At 35.7% G+C, this 23,999-nt stretch overlaps 1 protein-coding gene across 8 annotated transcripts in view; it reads left to right on the top strand.

Moving 5' to 3' along the window:
- Positions 1 to 23,999, top strand: part of trioa (trio Rho guanine nucleotide exchange factor a) — a 122,101-nt gene that overhangs the window by 29,469 nt on the left and 68,633 nt on the right. For all 8 annotated transcript variants that reach the window (XM_051136174.1, XM_051136173.1, XM_051136176.1 and 5 more), the window contains exon 3: positions 19,391 to 19,465. In XM_051136174.1, coding sequence (XP_050992131.1) covers positions 19,391 to 19,465 — 75 coding nt within the window. The remainder of the gene's footprint in view (positions 1 to 19,390; positions 19,466 to 23,999) is intronic.

Below are 23,999 nucleotides of genomic sequence, written 5' to 3'. Positions count from 1 at the left end.
GCAGTATTCACACAATTTTTCTTCCATTTAATTTTAACAGTAAACCACTGTTTGTTTGCCAAAAAAGGGGTTTAATTTTCATTTGATTAAAAAAAATAAATAAATGTTTAATACCTTCATTTGATTTATCAGAAAATTAGAAAAAAATAATAAAATAAAATAAAAAATTGTAGGGCCGTAATGTTCAAAATATTGAAATTGAGTGTTTTGGACTTATTTTAATTGCGAGTATTGGACTTATAAATGGTTTTGTTATTACACAGAGAGTAAATAACCCAAAAAAGGTACCAAATTTTTAGGTACCGATACTAGTACCGGTTCAAATGTAAATGATACCCAACCCTAGCTAAATGTCATACATGCTTTCACAAGAGGTGACGTAGAATGTAGGCGTAGCATAAGCTCTGGTGAGAATATGCTAGTCTCATGAGAACCAAGTTTTGTTTACAGCAATGGAAAACCAATGGTCTCCACTTGGTTTATATCGAAATCCTCTGACATTTTTCTTTACAAATCCTCATTTTGTTCTTCTAATTTGTGATGAGCATATTGTTTTGGTCACTCCTCTTCGCTGCTATGTTCGTCAAATTTCACCTTACACTTTGCCTATGTCCTACATCATCCACTAGAATTCCACTCTCTCATAAACGCGTGTACGACAGTTAGTGGAACGTGGAGATTACACGTTTTATAAAGTTTTAAATATGGATATTTTTCTTGAACACTTAAAATCACTTCAGAAAGCCTTTATTAACCCACCGGAGTTGTGTGGAGTACTTTTTATGATGGATTGATGTACTTTTTTGGGCTTTAAAATCTTAACAGCCATTCACTGCCTTTATAATGCTTGGAAGAGCCAGGACATTTTTTAACATAACTCCAACTATATTTGTCTGAAAGCAGAAAGTCATATACGCCTGGCTTGAAGGTGAATAAAATCATGGTGTAATTTTCATTTTTGGGTTAACTATCCCTTTAGCATTAGAATTATTCAAATTTTTGTTGTTGTTCTTACACTGTTTATAAAAGGTCCCATGTTACTTCATGCTGGTGTTACTGTTATTTTAGTCTAAAAATATGATTACCATAGATTTCATAACAACGTTTAACTTAAGCTCGAGGGTGTTTTGTAGCCTAGTGAACGGATGAACGCCTGTGCTCACCGCTGCTTCCTAGAGCGAATGATTCATCACAGAATATCAGAAGAATTCTCACACTTCCTTTTCCTGAAATATCCCAGGAATGTAGAGTACAGGCCTGTCGCCATGGAAACAGAAGTGATTGGAGCGTGTGTGGTCAGGATGGACGGTAATACAGCGTGTGAGCATGGGGGGAGTCTGTGCTTTCATTCGCTAGGGTTAAACGCAGGAAGAGAATACAGCTGAAGTTGTTTTTACGAGGTGATGATGTGTGTTTACAGATGCGGTTTTACAACGAAAGGTGACATGTCCCAACAAATACACCCTGTTGCGTTGTGCATTATCTCTTCTTTGCGTGTGGTTTTGTGGCTTTTATGGAATGTAAACAGCGCTTTTGTTTTATCCTGACCTTTCTTGAATACTGTAACTGTGTATAACAATTAACTTAATGCTAAGTATCTTAACCGTCCGATTAGTGCTTTGGCATACATTCCTTCCCAAATGGATTTTCTTGTCCTTCATCTTTTTTCATCCAAGTTAATTTTTTCTCTCAGGCAGGGCAGAGATATAGGTCACTGTGCAAACATGATGCATTTGGCAGATATAAGCGGCTCATGTTGTTGTGACTCTAAAACTTTCAGCTGGTGTTGGGTCTGGATGAGTGATTTCATAGAGATAAAACACAGCCACACGCCAGGCGACGTTTGACCTCTTAATTTACTTTTAACGTCCAGCGCGTGTGCAAGCTCTGAACTGCTCCAGAAGCAGAAGAGGACTCATGACTAATGCCAGGATGAAGCTGTTCTAAAGCAGTGACCAGGGCACAGTGAGTCACGTTACTCCCTGACACACACCCTTCTGTAGGTCCGACTAAACTCAACTCAGCTCTTTTAGTTCAGGTCTTTAGTTGCAAGAGCCTGTTGGGTGTTTTAATTAAATAGAAGTATGGAAAACCTGATATGTTTCTTTAACAAGAAGAAACATGCATGTAATGCAAGTCATATTGTTCCTCTGTTTTGTTTCTTCACACTTGATGATTCTGTTCAGGTGCCTTATTATGCTCAGCAGCAAGGTTCAATGAGCTTCCTAACATGAGTCCTTCAAAACGCAGTGCATACATAAATACATTTATTTGGCTTTAAAGAAGTGGAACTCTTTTTTGTATACTAGACACCTTGAGAGTATTTTGGTTGGCAGATTTTGGTTGCATTTATATTGAAAGAGGAACAGGCTGTTCTTGAATTTGTTTTCTCCACTTCCTCTATTTAATTTCAGAGCTAGACAACACCCTTTGCAATGCAGCATCAACACAATGATTCATTCATCATGCTTAATTTTTTTACACTGTGTATTAAAGTGTTGTGAAGCCTATTGTACCATTCAAAACAAGCGTTTTTTCTTTAGTTTTTGATTTTTTTTTTAAATATAGAATATTAATATTTACTGATTATTGTCCACATAAGGCTTAAAGGCATAGTTCACCTAAAAATGAAAATTACCCCATGATTTACTCACCATCGAGCTATTCTAGGTGTATATGGCTTTATTATTTCAGACAAATACAATTGGAGTTGTTTTTAAAAATGTCCTGCCTCTTCCAAGCTTCATAATGGCAGTGAATGGCTGTTGAGATTTTGAAGCCCAAAAGAGTGCATTCATCCATTATAAAAAGTAGGGCTGCCCTCGACTAAAGATTTTTCTGGACGACGTAGTCATTCATTTTAAGCATTAGTCGACTGATCTCATGTTTGTTAAGCCATTTAAATCATAATAATAAGTGTTTAATTGCCTATATAGCCTAATAAGGGCTCCAGCGCGCACATAAAGCTTGCCACAGTACATCAGCAAAAGTAATAATTCTGAATGTGTCAGGTAAAAACAATAAGGAGGCTGCATTAACTTAATAATAATTTATTGATAAACTAGTGCTTCTTTGTTTTCGGCTTAAGAGATGAAGTCAACAACACTGACTCATCTCTGCAGTAGTGAATGCGCCTGTGTGCATGTTTCGTATGGATTACATAATCTGAGAATATTTGTTTTCCACTTGAATTGGTTCTTTTGAAAGTAGACATTTCGCACTCTACGAATATATTGTTTCATGTCTGTAAGGCTTGAATACACAGTTTCAAAGTGACACACCCAAGTTCGCAGAGACAGAGATAGCAGAACGCGCATCCTGTTTGCTCTCATTATTTTACAAAAGCACAACATTTGTCTTTATAGAGTCTTTACAGATTCGAAAGACGTATTACTTTTATCTGTGTTGACCAAAAATGACGGAGTATTTTAAGTGCAAATGACCGCACCGGTGCTTCCATCTGTCATGCAGTGAACATGCTACTATTCAACTTCCACACTCCGCACACACTTCAATAGCGCACATTTTTCGGTTAGCATTAGGTTGAGTGACCAATGTAAAGTTTCTACTACTTGCATATTTTAGAAGAGGCATGTCTGAGATAGATGAATGATAGGTGAGCGTCCTGCCCAATGTATTACCACATAGACCAGCCGTTAACAATCAGTCCATCACGGACTGCATGACTTTGCCGCTTCCTGTGGATTTTTTTTTTTCTACCAACTAAGCGACTAATAGCATTTTGGTCGACCAAGCCTGTTCTCATTGATTAATGGTTAATTGACTATTAGGGGGCAGCCCTAATAAAAAGTGCTCCACATGGCTCCAGGGGGTTAATAAAGGCCTTCTAAAGCAAATCGATTCTTTTGTGTAAGAAAAATATTCATATTTACCACTTTATGAACCGCAATCTCTAGCTTTCGATAACTGTCGTACGTTCGTTTGAGAGAGTGGCGTTCCAGTGGATGACGTATGACGTAGGCGTAAGCTCTGGTGAGAAATTACGTACATGGAAGCGCAGTGGAGAAAGCAAAACACCAGTCACAAATTAGAAGTACAAAATAAAGGTTTGTAAACAAAAAATTTCAGGGATTTTAATATAAGCCAAAAGGAGACTGTTTTCCTTTGCTGTAAACAAAACTTGGTTCTTGCAAGACTAGCATATTCGCTACACCAACATCCTACGTCATATGCTGGAGCAGCACTCTCTTGTGAACACGCATACAGCAGTGAACACGCATACAACCAGAAGCTACACTGTAAAAAACAATTTGTTGAGTCAACTTAAAATAATTTGTAAACCTGGCTGCCTTAAAATTTTAAGTTCAGTCAACTCAAAAAAAGTTTACTCAACTTGAAATGTTAAATTATGCTAAGTGACAACTTAGATATTTGATTTGAATCAACTTAAAATTTTAAGGCAGCTGGGTTACTTACCCATCTGTTAAGTTTAGCAAACACAAATATCTAAGCTGTTACTTAGTACAACTTAACATTTCAAGTTGACAACTTATTTTAGTTGACTGAACTTAAAATTTTAAAGCAGCAGGGTAACAAATTATTTTAAGCTGACTCAACAAATTGTGTTTTTTATTTTTTACAGTGTAGAGATTATGGTTTATAAAGTTTTAAATATGGATATTTTTCTTATACAAACATATCAATTCGCTTCAGAAGGCCTTCATTAACCCCTTGGAGATGTGTGGAGTATTTATCATGATGCACTTTTTAGGCTTCAAAAAAGTCCCATTCACTGTCTTAATAAAGCTTGGAAGAGCCAGGACATTTTTTAAATTTAACTTTGTATTCGTCTGAAAGAAGAAAGTCATAATCACCTAGGATGGCTTGAGGGTGAGTAAATCATGGAGTAATTTTCATCTCTGGGTGAATCCTTTAACTTTTTGTTTGTGCAACTAATGGTATGTTATACTGTTATACTTTAATTAGTTGAATGATATATGTGAAAACAGTTTTCACTGTCCAATAGTGTAGGTCTTTTCATTTCTAAAGGCCTTCTGTTGTTCATTGTGGGCTGGCTTGAGGGAGGAGGCCTGAGGCAAGACTCAAGCTAATCATTTTCTAAGCAGCTTCTGTGTAATCCTCTAGCGCGAGCAGTCGTTACAGCTCCATCAACAGAGTCTGCGATTTCTTCATTTGTTTCTTGATAAATTTCGGATTTGTTTTGACAGCACTTAAGTTTTCTCTGTTTTTTTTTTTTTTTTTTTTTCTTTTAAACCATGTGTGGTTTGTGAAAGAGAGAGTTTCTTTAAGTGATGCTTTAAATACTTGAGCGCTTAGTGATTTTCGTGTTTTTAGTTTGAAGGAAACCCTGCTGTGGGGAAAAAACTGCTAAATCAACTTATTGGGAGGTGACATCCACCCCTCTCAGTTCAAACTCCCTCTGTTGAGTATTAAGATTAGCTGGACAAAGCCTATTCCCTTCTAAATCCAGCAGAGACGACTGTTAGCTCGGGTTTATATACGCTAGGTCTTCACGGAGAGTGAAACTATCGCTAACTACATCTTGAGGAACGTTGAAGCGAGCGCTTCATGCTTGTCATGCTTTACAAGATGTGTTCAGGAGTCCCAGTGAGTCTTTAGAGTTGGAAGTGGCAGAAGTTGTAGTCATGTACCTGCACTGCGGTGTTGTTGAGGATACGGATTCACTGTCCAGCTGGTGGAACGGGAATGTGGCGTCACTTTTGGACAACCACAGGTGGCAGTACGCACAGACGGGCAACACGCTGATTCAGCTGCCAGGTAAAGCTTTGACGCTCATGGGCACATCTGATACCAACCCACCATCTGTGGATAACACCCTTCGTTGGTGAAATAAGGGGTGTGAGGGGCTGAAACTGCTCATGTTATTAGCCTAGCAGAATGACTAGCAGTTTTTGGGGGGCTGTAGATGGGTTGTGCCTTGTTTTGCGGGATGTATGGGAATAAAATGTACATTTTTTGGATACAAATGTTGTGCAAGTTTTACCAGTCAATGCGAATGTGGCAAATGTGCAATTTAGGGATAAAAAACACGTTTTGAATTTAAATGTTAATATATTTAGATTTATATTTTACTGACAGTATTTGTGGCAAGTCTGAAATGATTTTAAAGTTGAGGTCAAAAGTTTACCTACACCTTGCAGAATCTGCAAAATGTTAATTATTTTACCAAAATAAGAAGGATCATACAAAATGTGTTATTTTTTTTTTATTTAGTACTGACCTGAATAAGATATTTCACATAAAAAACATTTACAAATAGTACACAAGAAAAATAAAATAATGACCCCAAAAGTTTACATATGCTCGATTCTTAATACTGTGTTGGTACCTGAATGATCCACAGTGTTTTTTTGTTTAGAGATAGTTGTTCATGAGTCCCTTGTTTGTCCTGAAAACTTAAATTTGCATGCTGTTCTTCAGAAAACGTCAGCATTTCTGTGAATTTGAATCCTTTCCAGCAATGACTGTATGATTTAGACATCCTTTTACAGAAGATAAAATTAGTTACATTTTGCCCTGATCATCAAATTTAAAATATGTTCACCCCTGGTTCTTAATGCATCATGTTTCCTTCTGAAGTTTGACCCTTCTGTAATAGTTGCATATGAGTCCCTCAGTTGTCCTCAGTGTGAAAAGATGGATCTCAAAATCATTCAGTTGTTGTTGGAAAGGGTTCACATACACAAAAATACTGAAAAACCAAAGAATTTGTGGGACCTGACGGATTTTTCTGAAGAACAGCGTTCAGGACAAACAAGGAACCCGTAAACAACTATCACTAAACGTTCAAGCGTTATGTAAACTTTTGAACAGGATCATTTATATAAATTAAACTTTTTTTTTTTCTTGTGGACTATATGTAAACGTCTTTTATCTTATTCAGGTCAGTACTAAATAAAAAAATAACATGCATTTTGTGTGATCCCTCTTATTCTGGTAAAATAATTAACATTTAGTAGATTCTGCAAGGTGTATGTAAACTTTTGACTTCAACTGTACATGGCAAAAAAAAAAACACATTTCATACAGATGTAGTTTTATTTTCACACTGCTGCTTTGCACCTGAATAGTTATGAGATGCTGCTTCTGTTGTAATTATATAAACTATATAGGGACGATTTAAGGACAAATGACTGATTAGTGAAGAATAATGGCATCTTCACTCCTCCACATTTGAGGTTGCTTTCCTGATGTGTCTGTACAGGATAATTGTCTGTAATCCCGCAGTGATTTTAACTGCTTAGCTTTATTTTTATCCTCATTTTTCTCTCTCTCTTGCTCATGTAAATATCCCCTTTCGTTGTTCTCGTCACAGTATGGAGGGAGAAAAGCTGTCATCTCCTTTTTCAACTAGTCATCCAACAACCAGCTAGTCCATTGGTTCCCAGTCCATTTCTGGGCCACATTTTGGATGTGTCCCTAATCAAACACATTTATCTAGATCAGTGAGGTGTTGACTGACGTTTTCTTCCTAAATGTACACATATGTGTCAGTGTTTGTGGTCACCGTACTCCTGACAGGAGGAAGCTGGTTTGGATGTTCCTGCGCTTGCATTTCCGATGACCTTTGTGTGTGGTTTCAGTGATTGGATCGCAAAACTAAAAACATTTGTTCTTTTTCTGGTTTTGCTAAGAAAAATTCAGCAAGTTCTATGATTTGAGGTATTTTTTATGTCCGTAGCACAAGCAGTGCAGGAATAACTTTGTCTTTTATTCTAAGCTTGGTGTATATAGAGAATGGAAAGTTCATACATGAGATTGAAAAGGTGTGAGATGTGCAGACACAAGAAAAGAAGGGGAGGAGAGAAAAAAGGACAGACAGACTGATGGAGAGGGAGGACAGAAATAGAAAGGCTGTGTCTTGAGGGTGCGACTCCCCTCTGTTTCTGTTTCTCTGTTGAAGTGGAGAGAGCCGAGCTCCACATTGGACCTCTATGGGGGTCCTGCTAAATTTAGGCAGACCAGAAACAGACAACACAGGAACAATCCAGTGTAATGGTAAAGTGGTCAAAAGTTTAAAAAAATAATTATTTTTAAGATGTTTCTAGATAAAGGCTGCATTTATTATACAGTAAAAACAGTAATACTGTAAAATTAAACATTTTAAAGAACAGTTTATTGAAATATATATTTTAAAATGTAATTAATTCCAGTGAGAGCAGCTGTTACTCCAGTCTATAGTGTCACATGATCCTTCAGATTAAAAATTGGCGGAAAAAATGAGTATAATATTAAGGAAAATCATATGTTCATTTTAAAAATGTAAATCAGTAGGGCCCCCAAAGTTTTTTCCATTTTAATTTTTCTGGATTCCATTTTTTTGTTTTGTTTAAATTTCTCTAGACCCTGTTGTAATGGTTAAATTAGAAAATATTAATCAAAAAGCATTTTTAATTTTTAAGGCCCTATGTTTTTTTGTTTTTTTTCCTCTCAAGTGCTGTTTTTTTTTTTTGTTGTTGTTTTCAACCAAATTCTGTCCAGTAATTTTCTGGAATTATTTATATTTATAGTATATATAGTTGTAAAGATTTAGTTTGTATATAGGATGCTAGTTTTTCTCGAGAGAAATGGTAAAATGCAAATTCTGTGACATTCCACGTTACACAGTATATAACATTTTTATGACTGGATTACACAATTCCGTCCGTCTTTTCTGCATTGCGGATATCATCGGGCCCTACAATCAGTTTATCTCTTCACATTGATGCTACAAATGTCATATCTATGGCCATAAGTTATAGGCAACTGTGTGATTCAAGAGTCACAAGGATCCACCTCTTTGTGAGGATGATTGGAATGAAAAGTAACCAGTGAAAATAAACCTGTTGGGCGAATTGTGTGTGTAGATAATGAGTTGTGGAAGCTTTTAAGTACTCTAGTGCCGTTTTAAGTTATACTGTGCTGTTTAGTCTAAGTGAACGTGTGTGTGTGTGTCTCAGTCAGTGTCGTGAACTTTGAGCCGGTCCTGTACTCCACATACTGCGACGTGGCATTTTCCCTTTTACCAGTCTGCTGTGCTTCACTGTCCTGGGGAACAGAGGCTGGAAGTGCTCCTCACCCTTGATCGCATTACAGTAGGGAAAAACAGGCTTTGTGTTCACACTAACAGACTCTCCCTTCACGCTTCACGCACAGCGTTGACTGTAATGCAGCAGTTGAAGTGACCTTTTCATTCAGTTTGTCAACTGTAAGTACACTTCAGTCCTGCCATTTCATGTTATCCTGTTTGGCAACGTACTTCATGACGTTAACAGTGTCAACGTGATTGGCCCAATGAGAAGACCTTGAGCTCTGTTGAGCTCTGTTTTGGAAAGAAAAGAAATTGTTAAATAAAGTTGTTATTTTTGCTTTTTTTGCGCACAAAAAGTATTCTCATAGCTTCATAAAATTAACTATTTTTATAGGTATTTACATTTATTTTATAACTATTTTAACAATGTACTTACTACCTTTCTGGGTCTTGAACGTGGTAGTTGCCTTGCTGTCTATGCAGGGTTAGAAAGCTCTTGGGTTTCCTCAAAAATATCTTAATTTGTGTTCCAAAGATGAACGAAGGTCTAACAGGTTTGGAACGACATGAGGGTGAGTAATTAATGACAGAATTTTCATTTTTGGGTGAACTATCCCAGGTCATTCTATAATTGTGGGTACATCTCATGTCCGTAAAGTATATTTTTTATATATTTTCATCAATATAAAGCCCTGATGCTTAATTTTCTAGTACACACTTATATTTTTCCCAGTCACGCTACTATATGTTGAAAAAGCCATATCTACTGTTCAAAGATGAGGTTAATATCACATGCAACCTGGTAAAATATCTTATTCAACCTGATATTCAGCTGTCCGATTTTGTAAAGTTGCTCATTCTACTCTGCATTTAAGCATGAAAATTACCTTAAAATATAAATTAATTTAATGGTTTTGCCTTCAGTTAGATTAGGTTATCAAGACATCTGGGTGTGCGCTTCAAAAATAATAAGTGTTTATTGTGATATAACTTGTTTTATTTGTGTTTGAAAAACCATTGTCAGCTAAGTTACTCACTAGAAACCCCCCTCAAAAAGTAATGGTTTGTCCCATTATCGCATAATTTGCACAGTATGATGATATTTCCTCTAGAAGCACATGGATAAACACTAGAATATTCTCTCTTTCCCCTAATATTGGTTAAACTAGCAAACCTGTGTCAAGAGTGGATTAACTGACTGTCAACAGTGTTACACAAGTATTATTTCTACAAATGTTAACAATACAGTTTAACTAAAACTTATGTTTTGTTCATGAAAGTAAATTTCTAAACATACCATATGCTCAGTAGCTCTAGGCTTCCATGTTGAGTATAGGCCCAAAACACTAAAAAAAGTCCACTAAGTTACCGGTCAACTGTGTTACCCAGTAAAGGTAACATGGTGGACAGTAGCAAACATAGATGGTATGCACATATTCCTACAGATCACCTTTATTTATATAGCACTTTATACAATATAGATTGTTTCAAAGCAGCTGTGTAAGGTCATGTTTGGGTTTTTGGGAAAAAGGAAAACTTTTTTCTTTTTTCCCTAATTATAAAATGACCCTCCCTTTAAATACAAACCCACCTGTCCATAGCTAGTTAGGACGTTTGTTGTTTTAACGCTTCATGTTCCAGCTAGTTAGAACATGGTGTAAAGCTCCTAGTAACCCTTGGTCATCTGCCTCTTGAATCTCTTACATTCCCAGTGCTCCACCAGTGACTTGTCGGTTACAAATTCACCAGCTCAAGTGTTAACCCGGTTCTGCAGCTGTTCACAGGGTGATGGGTCAGGTCACATGGGTTGTCTTCTTGATGTCTCAATCCTCTGGAGCACCTCAGGTTAATAGGCTAATTGCTGAGATTCAGACGCAAGCTACACCCCAATAAGAAGCCAGGTCGGCGGCGCTGAAGTGATTTGATCTGACCCGACTGTTGTGAGGTTACAGGGTGGAAATGTAAAACCTTCTCTGATGTCTATATCTGCCTGTTTTAAACATGACTACATACATCCAGTTCCTATAGTTTGTGGTTTAAGATTAGCATTAAGCAAAACTAAATACTATTTCAATCCAGTATTGATTCTTAAAATTTGTTCAGTGATGAATGTTATGCACTGCAACAGGCCCAAATGTATTATTCCCGAATGCATAGAAGCAAAATAGGAATTGAATCTGTAGCAGGTTGTTTAACATCAGCTCAGTCCATTGCAGCTGCTAAATTGTTCAAGATTCATTTGTCTTTTGTTCGCTCAGCAGGACTAGTCGGAAATGAACAAATGAGCGACTCATTAGTTGTGTGAGGCTGGTGTGGGACGGGAGGTTCATTAATGTGCTCAGTAATGTGGCCAGCAGAATGAGAGATGCGATTAGCGATTGCTGCACACACAGGCACATACTCGTTGAACCTTTGACCCTTGTTTGCTTCGGTCTGACCCACAGTGAGGAAGTGTGATGGCGAGGGGAATTCAAGAGCAATCTGCAGCCTTGTATGGTTGTATTTTTTTTCCAGTGTCTGTTTATAATTTCAATTGTATTTATGAAGGTACAAAGGCACATTTGTGTGTATTGTTAATGAGTAATACATATAAATCTTGACAGAACATATTTAGCTGTTGTTTGGGTAGGGCTGCTGGACCGTTAATCGAAAAGTAATTGAAACCGAAATTCAGAACCTCTAACCGAAATAATTTTCCCATGTCGGTTATTTTGGTTTTTACATCCTGTTAATACTTTTCCATTAAAAACATACTACCACATGTATAGTCGGCACTATGCGGATATATATGACCTTTGCATGTAATATAAAGCTATTATTTTTGCATTTTGACGTTTTCATCCAATCAGGTACATTATATTAATTTATAATTTACTGTTTGGGGATTTATTTATTGTTATTTTTTTTTAATGATTTTTGGTTAAAAATGCAAAAAATGTAATATTGTGAAATATTTTTTTAAAGTATTATTTAAATTATTATTATTTATTATGTAAAATAATATTTATATTTAAATGTAATTTATTCATGTGTTGGCAAAGCTGAATGTATTAATTTATAGCATTTGGTTTTATATTTTATTTATTTATTTATTTATTTATTTATTTAAGTATAACAGTGAACTGTGAAACATTGCAAAAATAGGCTGAAACCACTGAAACGTGATGTAACTTACAAGGTAATATGATGTAACCTTGCTCTCACCTGAAATGTGTCACTTACCCCCATGTCATTCCACACCCGTAAAAGCTTCGTTCGTCTTCTGAACACAATTTAAGTTTTTTTTGGATGCAAACCGGGAGGCTTGTGACTGTCCCATTAACTGGCAGGTAAATACCAGTGTCAAGACCCAGAAAAGTATGAAAGGCATCATCAAAATAGTCCATCTGCTATTAGTGGTATAATCTGAATTTTATTAAAGGAGAAGTCCACTTCCAAAACAAAGATTCACATATAATGTACTCACCCCCTTGTCATCCAAGATGTTCATGTCTTTCTTTCTTCAGTCGTAAAGAAATTGTTTTTTGAGGAAAACATTTCAGCATTTTCTTCATATAATGGACTGATATGGTGCCCCGATTTTGAACTTTTAAAATGCAGTTTAAATGCGGCTTTAAACGATCCCAAATGTGGTTGTAAACAATCCCAGCCAATCCCAAGCCAATCCCAGTCTTGCTTTGCTCTCGTTGAACTCTGTTTTCTGACTCAAGACAGTTAGGATATGTCGAAAAACTCCAATCGTATTTTCTCTCTCAACTTCAAAAATTATTTCAAAATCATGCTACATCGCTGTAGAAGCACCGACCCAGTTTTTGCAAAGTGAACATGCAAAGATCATCAAACACCCTTAACAAAAATGGTAAAACAGCGATATAGGACGATTTCGAAGTTGAGGGAGAACATGAGATGGGAGTTCTTCAACATACCCTAACTTTCATGACCTGGAACAAAAACAGTTTAGGCGGAGTGAGACAAGACAAGCGTTTGACATTAAAAAGTATATAAATTGTATTATTTTTATGAAAATAATTGATTGTTATGCTAGAAAAGTCCCTTATTTCTTGGCTGGGATCATTTACAACTGCATTTTGGATCGTTTGAAGCCACACTTAAACTGCATTTTGGACTTCAAAGGTTCATCAGGGCACCATACCAGTCCATTATATGAAGCAAAATGCTGAAATGTTTTCCTCAAAAAACAATTTCTTTACGACTGAAGAAAGAAAGACATGAACATCTTGGATGACAATGGGGTGAGTACATTATATGTGAATCTTTGTTTTGTAAGTGGACATCTCCTTTAAGTGACTAGAATACTTTTTGTATGTGAAGAAAAAAAATAAAGATTTTATTCAACAATTCGTCTCCTCCGCGTCAGTGTAGCGCCATTTTGGAGAGTGTCTGCTGGACACAAACTGCTTACGCCAGATACGCTGTTTTCGTTCAAATTGAGGCATAAATATACATAGAAAACATATCCGTGTGGTGCGGCTAACACAGAACGGCATGTGCAGTTAGCGTCCAGTGGATACTCTCCAAAATGGCGCTATGCTGACGCGGAGGAGACTGATTGTTCAATTAATGTTTTTTTTTTTTTTTTTTTTCAAAAAGTATTCTTGTCGCTTCATAAAATTCAGATTGAACCACTGATGGCAGATGGACTATTCTGACTATGTCTTTCATATTTTTCTGGATCTTGACAGTGGTATTAACCTGGCAGTCAATGGGACAGTCACAAGCCTCCTGGTTTTCATCCAAAATATCTTAAAATATCTTAACATTTCATACAAAATATCTTTTATCGTATGTGATAAATGAGAAAAAAAAAATTTTTTGGGTGGAGTAGGCCTTTAACCAAGGTGTGGGAACCCTGGTATAAAAAGCTGTACAATAAATACTATCTTGATGTTTAAATACTTGACATTGTACGTCATAAATGAGTGTTTTTCTTGCTTGCTCACTCTATCTCTCTTGGTCTTTTTCTCTTTCTTTCTTTCTCCCTCTCTCTCATGTTCAAGGAATAGTTCACCCAAAAAATATTTTTATTACACCCAAAACTGACATTTCGTTATCATTTGCTCACCCTCATGTCGTTCCATACCTGTATGCGTTTCTTTCTTATGTTGAACACAGAAGATATTTTGAAGAACCATTGACTTTTTAATAGCAGGAAAAGACATGCTACAGACGTCAATGGGAGCCATCAACTGTTTGATTACCAGCATTCTTCAAAATATCTTCTTTGATGTTCCACTTTAGAAAGCAACTCATGCAGGTTTGGAACAACATGAGGGCGAGTAAATGATAACAAAATTTTTATATCAATCTCTTCTCATTTAATAACTCTGTTTCCTTTCTGCTCTCTGCATCCATTACATTGTCTCTCTTGTTCACTTCTTCTCTCTGCTTCATCGCATCACTGTAGTGTTGATCAGCGTGCCCGCTCTGCTGCCATCTACCAGAAATCCAGTGCTCTGCTGTTTAGATGTAGAGAAAACTGTTGCCGGTATATGTGAAGTGATGCCAGTTTCAGATTGTCTGAAGTGTGAAGTTACTGTCGTTATCTTGGGTCATTACTTTTTCAGTATCAGGGACTTACTACCTGGAAACAGTGAGGCTATGTTTTCAGACGTGCTTTGTCGTCTCTTCTCTTCCGATACCCGATAAGTCCTAAAAAAAAAAAAAAAAAAAAAAAAAAAAAAAATCATCTGTGGAAAAGAGAAAGGTTAGGCTTGGAGGAACCTACAGATGCACTGATACAGATTGATTCCATTGCTGTGAACGTTCTTCCTTCTTTTTAACTGTTTGTTTTGAGTGACCTTAAAACTCACCCACTATTCACCTTCCTGTCACTAAAGAACAGTTCATTGGTACCACAGTGTCCTTTTGAAGTTTCCCTTCTAAAAAACTCCTCATGTTATTTTTTTCCCCCGATTCCTTAGTTCTTTTTCCACAGACTGTGAATTCCCAACCACATTGAGGGCTCTTCCAGCTCTGGGAAAAGAATAGCTGTCTGATTTTCTCCAAGCGTAATGTCTCTATTTGTTGAAGTGGTTTGTTGGTTTTCTGTGGTTTGGATGCTGAAATGATGGATTTTAGACGTTAGTGAAATATCCTGTTACCCTGCATGCAAAGCTTGAAGGACAGCAGCACGACTGTGAAATGAGATTCATTTTGGTGAGATAATATGTTGGGAACGGTCATCTCTGTACGAGGCATTTCAGATGTGAGATGGAGGTCATTTCTTTGTCTTCTGTCATTGGTAAGGAAATGAGTAGATTAATGTAAAATCTTTACGCGATAAATGAGATTGTTAGCCTTGCGGAAACCCCAATTTAAACCTTGAATGATTAGTTTTTGCACAGGTTGCAACCCTTTTGTGTGTGTTAGTTAAAGTTTAATCTAGAAGCTGTTTAAATCTGACAGACGTCCAGGAATGTCCTAATTTTATTCTTAAAATGCAAAAGATATCGGGTTTTAAAATGTGAGTTATAATAAGAATGCATGCATGATACGTTTTCATTTAGCCAGTGTGTTTGTGTGTGTAGGCCTATATATTTTTATTTTTATGGACTACAAAGGATATGCATCTGTGATTTCTGTTGACTGTCGCTTCAGTCATTGGAGTCTCATTGTGAACTGTTATTAACTGTGCTTCACCCTCTACTGTTTGACTGCAGTGGAGCTCACTTACACGCATACACACACCCCATTACATCATCCAGCTGCAGAAGTGAGAACCTCATTTGCCCTGCTGTATCGCGGCCTGTCTCTCTCAGACCCTGAGGGAAGAGTGTGGGCTCTCTTCCTCACACACTCATGCATGCAAACAGATACCGAGATATGGAAGAGAACCAAAACCCCGGTCTTCTCAGGTGCTCAGCGGGGTTTAGAAAAAACCACGCTGTTACTGAAACTGAGCCCTTCTGACCGGCAACACTGTCTGTAATTCTCCCAGCCTCCACATTTAACCAATACTGACAGTTCTGTTCAGTTTATCTGTTCAGTCCTGGAGAACACTGCTCAAAATTGCCTTCTCCTGTCTTTTTATTCTCCATTACACTCTCAAAAATAAAGGTTCCAAAAGTGTGTTTTTGCAGTGATGCCATAGAAGAACCATTTTTGGTTCCCAAAGAACCTTTCAGTGAACAGTTCTAAAAAAAAAAAAACATTATGAAGGACATTTTAAAAACCTGAAGAACCTTTTTCGACTATAAAGAACCTTTTCTGCATTTGAAACGTTTCATATTTTAAAATGATGTTAATAAATATTATTATATTTTTAAATCATTTATTTACTTAAGTCCCCATGAAATCAAAATAAAAGTTTTTTTTGACTTTTAGCATGAATATGTTAAGCTTAAGGTTATCTATAAGCTAGTATGCTCCAAATCAACGACAAAATTTGCGTTTACAAGATATAAGCATTCAAAACTTGCAGTCTCTCACTTCCGCCAATATGAGTCAATGATTTTAATGACTTCACCCTGAACTTTAGTTTCCCATCAAACTTTCTGTCCAATCAAATGCTCTCTACAATCTATACCGTCCCACCCCCTACACTTTAAATATACGTTGAAGCTGCTGTCCATAAGCTGCCAAATGTGGCTTTACCAAGCTCAATGGCTCTGGCCAAAGCAGATATAAATTAAACGCTATTGGCTATTTTTTTTATTTTTTTTCATCAGTTGAAATACCCTAGGATAAAACAACTGGAATCTGAAAATTTACAACATACACTTTTAAAAATAAAGGTTCTTTATTGGCATCAATGGTTCTATGAAGAACCTTGAACATCCATGAATACATGAGACATTATTATATAAATCTAATTTGTAACAAATGTCTTTTTCTTGATTTTATTCGATTCTCCTTTTTAAAAAACAATATCAGTTCTTAAATCAGTTAGTCTGGTCTGTTTTCATTTAATGAAGGAACATATTTGTGCACCTCCCATCCAATAAATCTCAATAAGCTTTGTGCTTTACTTTTAATATGAAACAAAGTCTCAGATTTCAAATTCTGTCCATTTTATTACAATATTCAAACAATAAATATATAACAATACCCTAATCTGTATCCTGTCTCATGTGATCATGGTTGAATCAGTCTTTCAACCATGGAAAGATGTTGAGATAGACATTTTTCCTGAATGCGGAAGTCATGCCTGACTCTTAACCTAAAGGATGCTTTGCATTTCCGGTCTCCAGTGTTTCTAGTCAAATTAGCGGATATTTTCCGAGCTGATAATCTAATGTTAAACCTATTAAAATGCTTTTAAAAAGCACATGGCTCCATAGCGCCATCGCTTTGCAATGTCGCAATGACCGTCATTTATCAGTGCCTCACTCCTCAAAGTTGAATAAGTGTGTAGACGACACAACGCTGCTGACATTAGCTACATTAAAAACATATGGGCGCTTTTGAATTAGTTCCTATGAAGTCCGGAACAGAAGAGCATCCAATCGTAAGTTAGAATTCATAATGTTGGCGCTCATCGTTTACTCAGGAAAAGGGTCTATAACAGCTTGTAAACAATGTCACATGACCTCACATTTATCTCAGAAAAAACATTATTTGGTGACCATAATCTCGTCAGCTAGAAAACTGAACTTCAGAGGGGAGCATTTTGCTAAATATATTGGCTATATAACATATTCATTATAATTGTTTGCATAATTTTTACTCTTCTTTAATGTTTAATTCATGTTTAAATAATCAGCCTCCATTTAAATGTTTAAAAATCGAATTGGAGTAGAAATATAATTGCACAATTGTAGCTTTATTATTATAAAAACTTCACTGAGTGAATTTAAGCATTTGTATACAAATCCTTTAATTTTAACCTTAAATATTATAGTAATGTAGTACCAACTGATGTGTATCTTAACTAACCCTAACCTTTCCTTGAGAAAATTTGGCACGGTGTGTGTGTGTGTGTGTGTGTGTGTATACTGTATATAGATGGTAATATTACATAATAATTTGTAATATCAGGAATAATATAAATATGAATTGTAGCTAATATATAATATTAGAACTTAATGTTAATTTCTAAGATATATAAACATGTTTGAATCCTGAATGTCCAAGTCTTCCATACAATAAAACAGATGTGGACCGGGGACTTTAAATGCATCATTAAAGTGGTCCACACAGCTCATGCTTAGTGTTCTATTACTTTTGAAACCATATAATACATTTCTCATAGTACCAGGTTTAAAACAAATGTTCTTTGGTTAAATGTAAACAGTTTGGGTTTGCTTTAAATAACTTCTGTCATCCAGGAGAAATGTCATACAGGTTTCTAAAGACATAAGGGTGAATAATTTGACATCTTGTACATTTTTAGATGAGATATTCCTGTAAATTGCTGTGAATAAAATGCAGAAGCTTCTATGTTTTCAATAGATCACGTGGTCTTATGCGCACAGTAGCATTGGTGGAAAAACAAACCTTCCAGTGGGATGTATGGGGAAAAAAGAGAAGGGGAGGGAAAGAGGCAGTATGACATAGGGAAAGGTGTTCATTTGTACAGCGAGCGGCGCTGAGACACCACAGGGAAGCGTTGCAGGAAAATGGATAAATGACATCATCTCTATCTCTCAGCTGTGTGTGTGTGTGTGTGTGTAGGAGGGATCGGCTCCTTCAACCATATTTCATGCTTAATTAGCAGCCCTGGGATGGAGGGATAGTGAGAGTGGAATTAAAGACAGCATGTCTCAGCTGAACCATCCATGTCCATAAAAGTGTCATACCTGAGTCTTCCTGCTCTGAAATGGATACTCGTAGTTCACAAACTAATGCAATATTTTGTATATACATTATTTCTTTATCTATTTACATTTCTTTTAGCTAACCCAGGCAAGAAACAAGAGGGGAAAAAGGTAAATTATGTAATCCAAGCTATGTGAGTCTAGGCACTCTGAGAGACCAAAGTCAGTCTGTTGGCTATGCATGACTAACTCAACTTTGGCACAGCCTTGCCAAACCTAGTCAACTCAAACCTGTGAATCACAAAAACAAATGAACAGAAGTGATGCTTCATCCAGGTTGCTGCTGATCTCATGCAAAGCGCTTGAACGAGGTCCAGCGCTCGAGGCGGTATCTGCTCATGCCAAGAACAGAAGAACAAATGATGATGTTTCTGGACCGTCTTTACATTCAGTTAAATACATGTAAAAGAATCTGAGAAGGAGAATGTGAAATTGATATTCATGGGACTTAAATGAACCAGATGCGAACTTGGATTTCCCGCTTGAGCACTATAGCTCAACAAAACCCGAGCATGCACAGTATGCTGCGAACTGCTAGATCAAGGCTCTGATGATGATGTGCTTGCATGAATTCTAAATTCTGCTCTGCTTTGTTTTTCAGGATTTCGCAGAAATGAAGAGATGAAGGCGATGGAAGTTTTGCCTATTCTAAAAGAAAAAGTGGCCTTCTTGTCAGGTGTGTTGTCGATTCGGGTACTATTTGTTACTATAACAGTGTGTGTTTTATATGTTTAGTGTTCATGACCTGGAAGCACTGTACATATGGTCAACAAGAGTGTGTATCTTCAATACTTCCATTAGAGAAAAGCAAGTGATTCAGTTTAATTGAAAAATGCCTATTACCTCTACACAGAGGAATATTCCAGCAGGGTAGTATAGAAACCAATTTCCATCTCAGAGTAAAAAATAAAAAAGATAATTGTGAGTCACACTGTGGGGTATAAAGCTGCAATTCAGAGAAATAAAGTTGCAACTATCTTTTTTTTTATGGAAGCAAAAAAGGCTTCCATAGGATCTGGAAATGACCTGAACCAGACAACATGCTGCACCACGTTTTAGTATTATTTTAGTATTATTTATATATTATTATAGTATGTATTTATAGGGGTCAACCGAAATGTGATTTTCAGGGTCGTTTATGATAGCAGTTATTACAGATCAAGTAGACCGATAACCGATATTTTGAACCGATATATATATATATATATATATATATATATATATATATACATACATTGCTGCTCAAAAGTCTGGGATCAGTAAGATTTTTAATGGTTTTAAAGGCGTATCTTATGCTCAAAGCTGCATTGATTTTATCAAAAATACAGAAAAAAAACTAATATTATGAAATATTATTTCAATATAAAATAACTGTTTACAATTTAAAGGGGCCCAATGCCCATTTTCCACAAGTTGATATGATTCTTTAGGGTCTTAATGAGAAGTCTATACTTTGGTTAAAAATTCTCTATGGTAGTGTAAAACAACACCCTTTTTACCTTGTCAAAATGAGTTCTGCAAAAATTAACTAATTCTGATGGATTGTTCCTTTAAATGCAAATGAGCTCTGCTCGCCCCGCCCTATCTTCTCTCTGTGGAGTGATGAGCCTGTTTACTTTAGCCGCATTTAGCGCGTTAGCTGCTAAACTTGCTAACTAGCACGCTATTAAGAAAGGTGATTGCAGAGATTCATAAAAAAAAAACTTATTGATTTGCGCGAACATATACTGATATATGTAGATCAGGAGGTGCATTCCTTTCACAAACAAACGTAACCCACTGCATCTTCAGTGGCTCAGATGTCGGAGTAAATGTGAAGCCACACCGACAGGCATCTGAGAACGGCTCAATTTGAAAAAGGGAATATTATTTTTACAGATTAATTAAAAAACACTGCATGGATTTTTATCATTATAGGGTAGATTTGTACATATGCTGCCAACACACATTAATGTTCAGACAACATGTAAAAGTTAACTTTGCATCTGATGACCCCTTAAAAATGTAATTTATTCTCTTGATACAAAGCTGAATTTTCAGCATCATTACTCCAGTCTTCAGTGTCACATGTTCCTTCAGAAATCATTCTAATATGCTGATTTATCAATGTTGAAAAGTTGTGCTGCTTAATATTTTACTGCTGTGTATTTTTTCCCCCTAGGATTCTTTAACAAAAGAACATTGTTTATTTAAAATAGAAATCTTTTGTAACAATATAAACTACCATCTAAAAGTTTGGGGTCAGTACATTTTTATTCTTCTTTCTTTTTTTTTCCTTTTTAAGAAAATTAATACTTTTGTTCACCAAGGATGTGTTAAATTGATAAGAAGTGATAGCAAAGACTTACATTGTTAGAAAAGATTTATATTTTGAATAAATGCTGTTCTTTTTAACCTTTTATTCAAGAATCCTGAAAAAATATTAAGAAGCGCAACTGTTTCTAACATTGATAATAACAGTAATCGGCATATTAGAATGATTTTTGAAGAATTATGTGACACTGAAAACTGAAGTAATGGCTGATAAAAATTCAGTTTTGCATCACAGAAATAAATTATATTTTAAACTATATGAATATAGAACACCATTATTTTAAACTATAATAATATTTCACAATATTGCTTTTCTTCTGTATTTTTGATCAAGTAAATGCAGCCTTGATGAGCATGTAAGAATTCTTTAAAAACATTAAAAATCTTACTGATCCCAAACTTTTGAGCAGCAGTGTATATATATCTGGTGTAAAAATATAAAATTAATTTCAAATTAAGAATAACAAGGACTCTAATAAAAACTTTCTTTAAATGTTTTTAAATTATTTTATTGGTAAATCTGTTTTTGAAAAAACAGCGATACCGTTAATCATAAAAATGCTTAACATTGCCACCGATAATCGGTCAGGCTGATAACCTGTCAGTCGACCCCTATATATTTTTTAATTACCTTTCTATTTTAGATTTTGTAAAAGATTCTAATTTTCTGTGCTTTTGTCATTTGTTTTAGTTTTAAATATTTTTGTTTAGCTTCAGTTTATTATTTTAGTTTGAATTTTAGTACATTTACTTTTTTTATTTGTTTTTTTTTTAGTTGTTGTTAAGGTTAAATTCTTATATTCATTAATATGCACATTTAATTTTATTTTATTTTTTTATTTCATTTTAATTTATTTTAACAACGCTTAATCGCAGTCACAGGACAATGTGTCTTTGACCCAAGATAACGTTTACTGAATATTATTGTAAATTAATAATTTTAGTCGTTGTGTCATTGTTGCCTGACAGAGGCCATAATTTGATTTACACTGAAATGTCTCCTCACTCGCTCTCTGAGCTTCTGTTTGGCTTATTTAGTCGTACGGCTAATAGACCAGCACTGAAATGACTCAAACATAGACTATCTCCACAGGGATGAGTAACCATCACACACATGTCCCATGATACAACAACAAGCACAATCAACAGGTGTGAGTGTGCACTTAAAAAATAAAGAAAGAACAGAGCCTGCAGTGCCCTAAGTGTGAACACCCAGTGCTTTCTGCATAAGCATGCAGTTATGTGCATTTTATTTATTTATATCCTAGAACGTCAGCGGATAAGATGGATTATCCTATTACAAACACACTCCATTAGTGAGATTCAGCACATTCGCTGGAGAAAATCCTCATGGATATCCCAGCCTCTCAGTGAGTTTGTTGTGCTGGGGTTGAGGCGTTTTGGCTTAGTAACACAACCTGTATGAACTGGAGCTGTGAGACAAGGATGAGTGGGGAGCAACACAGTGGTTACTAATTTCTGAACTCTAATGAACTTGGGTTTGGTACATGACTGTGACCTGGATGATTCAAGGAATTGTTATTGGTAAAAGCACTGGTTTAAGTTGAATTGTGGTGTTTTTGTGCAGGCCTACATTATCTTTACTTTAGTTGTTGTCTTTTTTTAAAGGAGTAGTTCACTTCCAGGACAAAAATTTACAGATAATGTATTAACCCCATTGTCATCCAAGATGTTTATGTCTTTCTTTCTTCAGTCGTAAAGAAATTGTTTTTTTTTTTTTTTTTTTGAGGAAAACATTTCAGGAATTATCTCTATATAGTGGATTTCAATAGTGCCCATGACTTTGAACATCCAAAAATGCAGTTTAAATGCAGTTTCAAAGGGCTCTAAAAGGGCTTTGCCTGAACTGTTTTTTTTTCTGGTTCAATACAGTTAGGGTATGTCAAAAAACTCCCATCTCATGTTCTCCCTGAGCTTCAGAATCGTCCTACATTGCTGTTTTACCTTTTTTGTTAAGGGTGTTTGATCATCTTTGCATGTTCACTTTGCAAAGACTGGGTCTGTAGGCTGATTTTGAAATGACTTTTGAAGTTGAGGGAGAAAATATGATGGGAGTTTTTCGACATACCCTAACTGTCTTGAGCCAGAATACACAGAGTTGAGGTAGAGCAAGACAAGACGAGTTTTTGGGGTTTAAAAGTATTAAAATTGTATTTTTTAAAGTGAAAATAACCAATCGTTTTGCTAGATAAGACCCTTCATCCTCGGCTGGGATCGTTTGAAGCTGCGTTTCAACTGCATTTTGGAAGTTCAAACTTGTGGCACCATATCAGTCCATTATATGGAGAAAAATCCTTAAATGTTTTCCTCAAAAAACATAATTTCTTTACAACTGAAGAAAGAAAGACATGAACATCTTGGATGACAAGGGGGTGAGTACATTATCTGTCAATTTTTGTTCTGGAAGTGGACTTTTTCTTTAAGCTGTGAGAGCTACGACCCAACTAGGGGTGGGCAATATGACCAAAATCTTTTATCACAATATGAGTCATTTTGTTTCACGGTAACATCATATATCACAATATAGTTATTTTTGCTTTAAATAAGGTCTTTATGATATCAATTTTCGACACCATAGAAGTTTCGTAATTTACAATTCTTGTCAATATCACAAAAAACTAATAGTTGCCTAAATTTAAAAAAAAACACCAAGCTAACTGAAGATAAGTAAACAGTCAATGATTAAATAAGAATAAGTAACTAATTATAAGCGAGAGAACAAAAAACTACAGTACAACAAATAAAAAAGAAATGCTACAAACATTGTATAAAGTAATCAAATGTGTAAGTTTGTAAGTTACAAATGTGATTTAGTCAAGAGCAGAGATTTTTCTCTTTTGTTGTTTTTGATTAACATAAATGACAGACAGGAATAT

The sequence above is a fragment of the Labeo rohita genome, chromosome 19, assembly GCF_022985175.1.
Source record: "Labeo rohita strain BAU-BD-2019 chromosome 19, IGBB_LRoh.1.0, whole genome shotgun sequence".
Lineage (NCBI taxonomy): Eukaryota > Metazoa > Chordata > Actinopteri > Cypriniformes > Cyprinidae > Labeo > Labeo rohita.
Note: the sequence above shows the minus strand (reverse complement) of the source record. Positions and strands in the feature narration are given on the sequence as shown.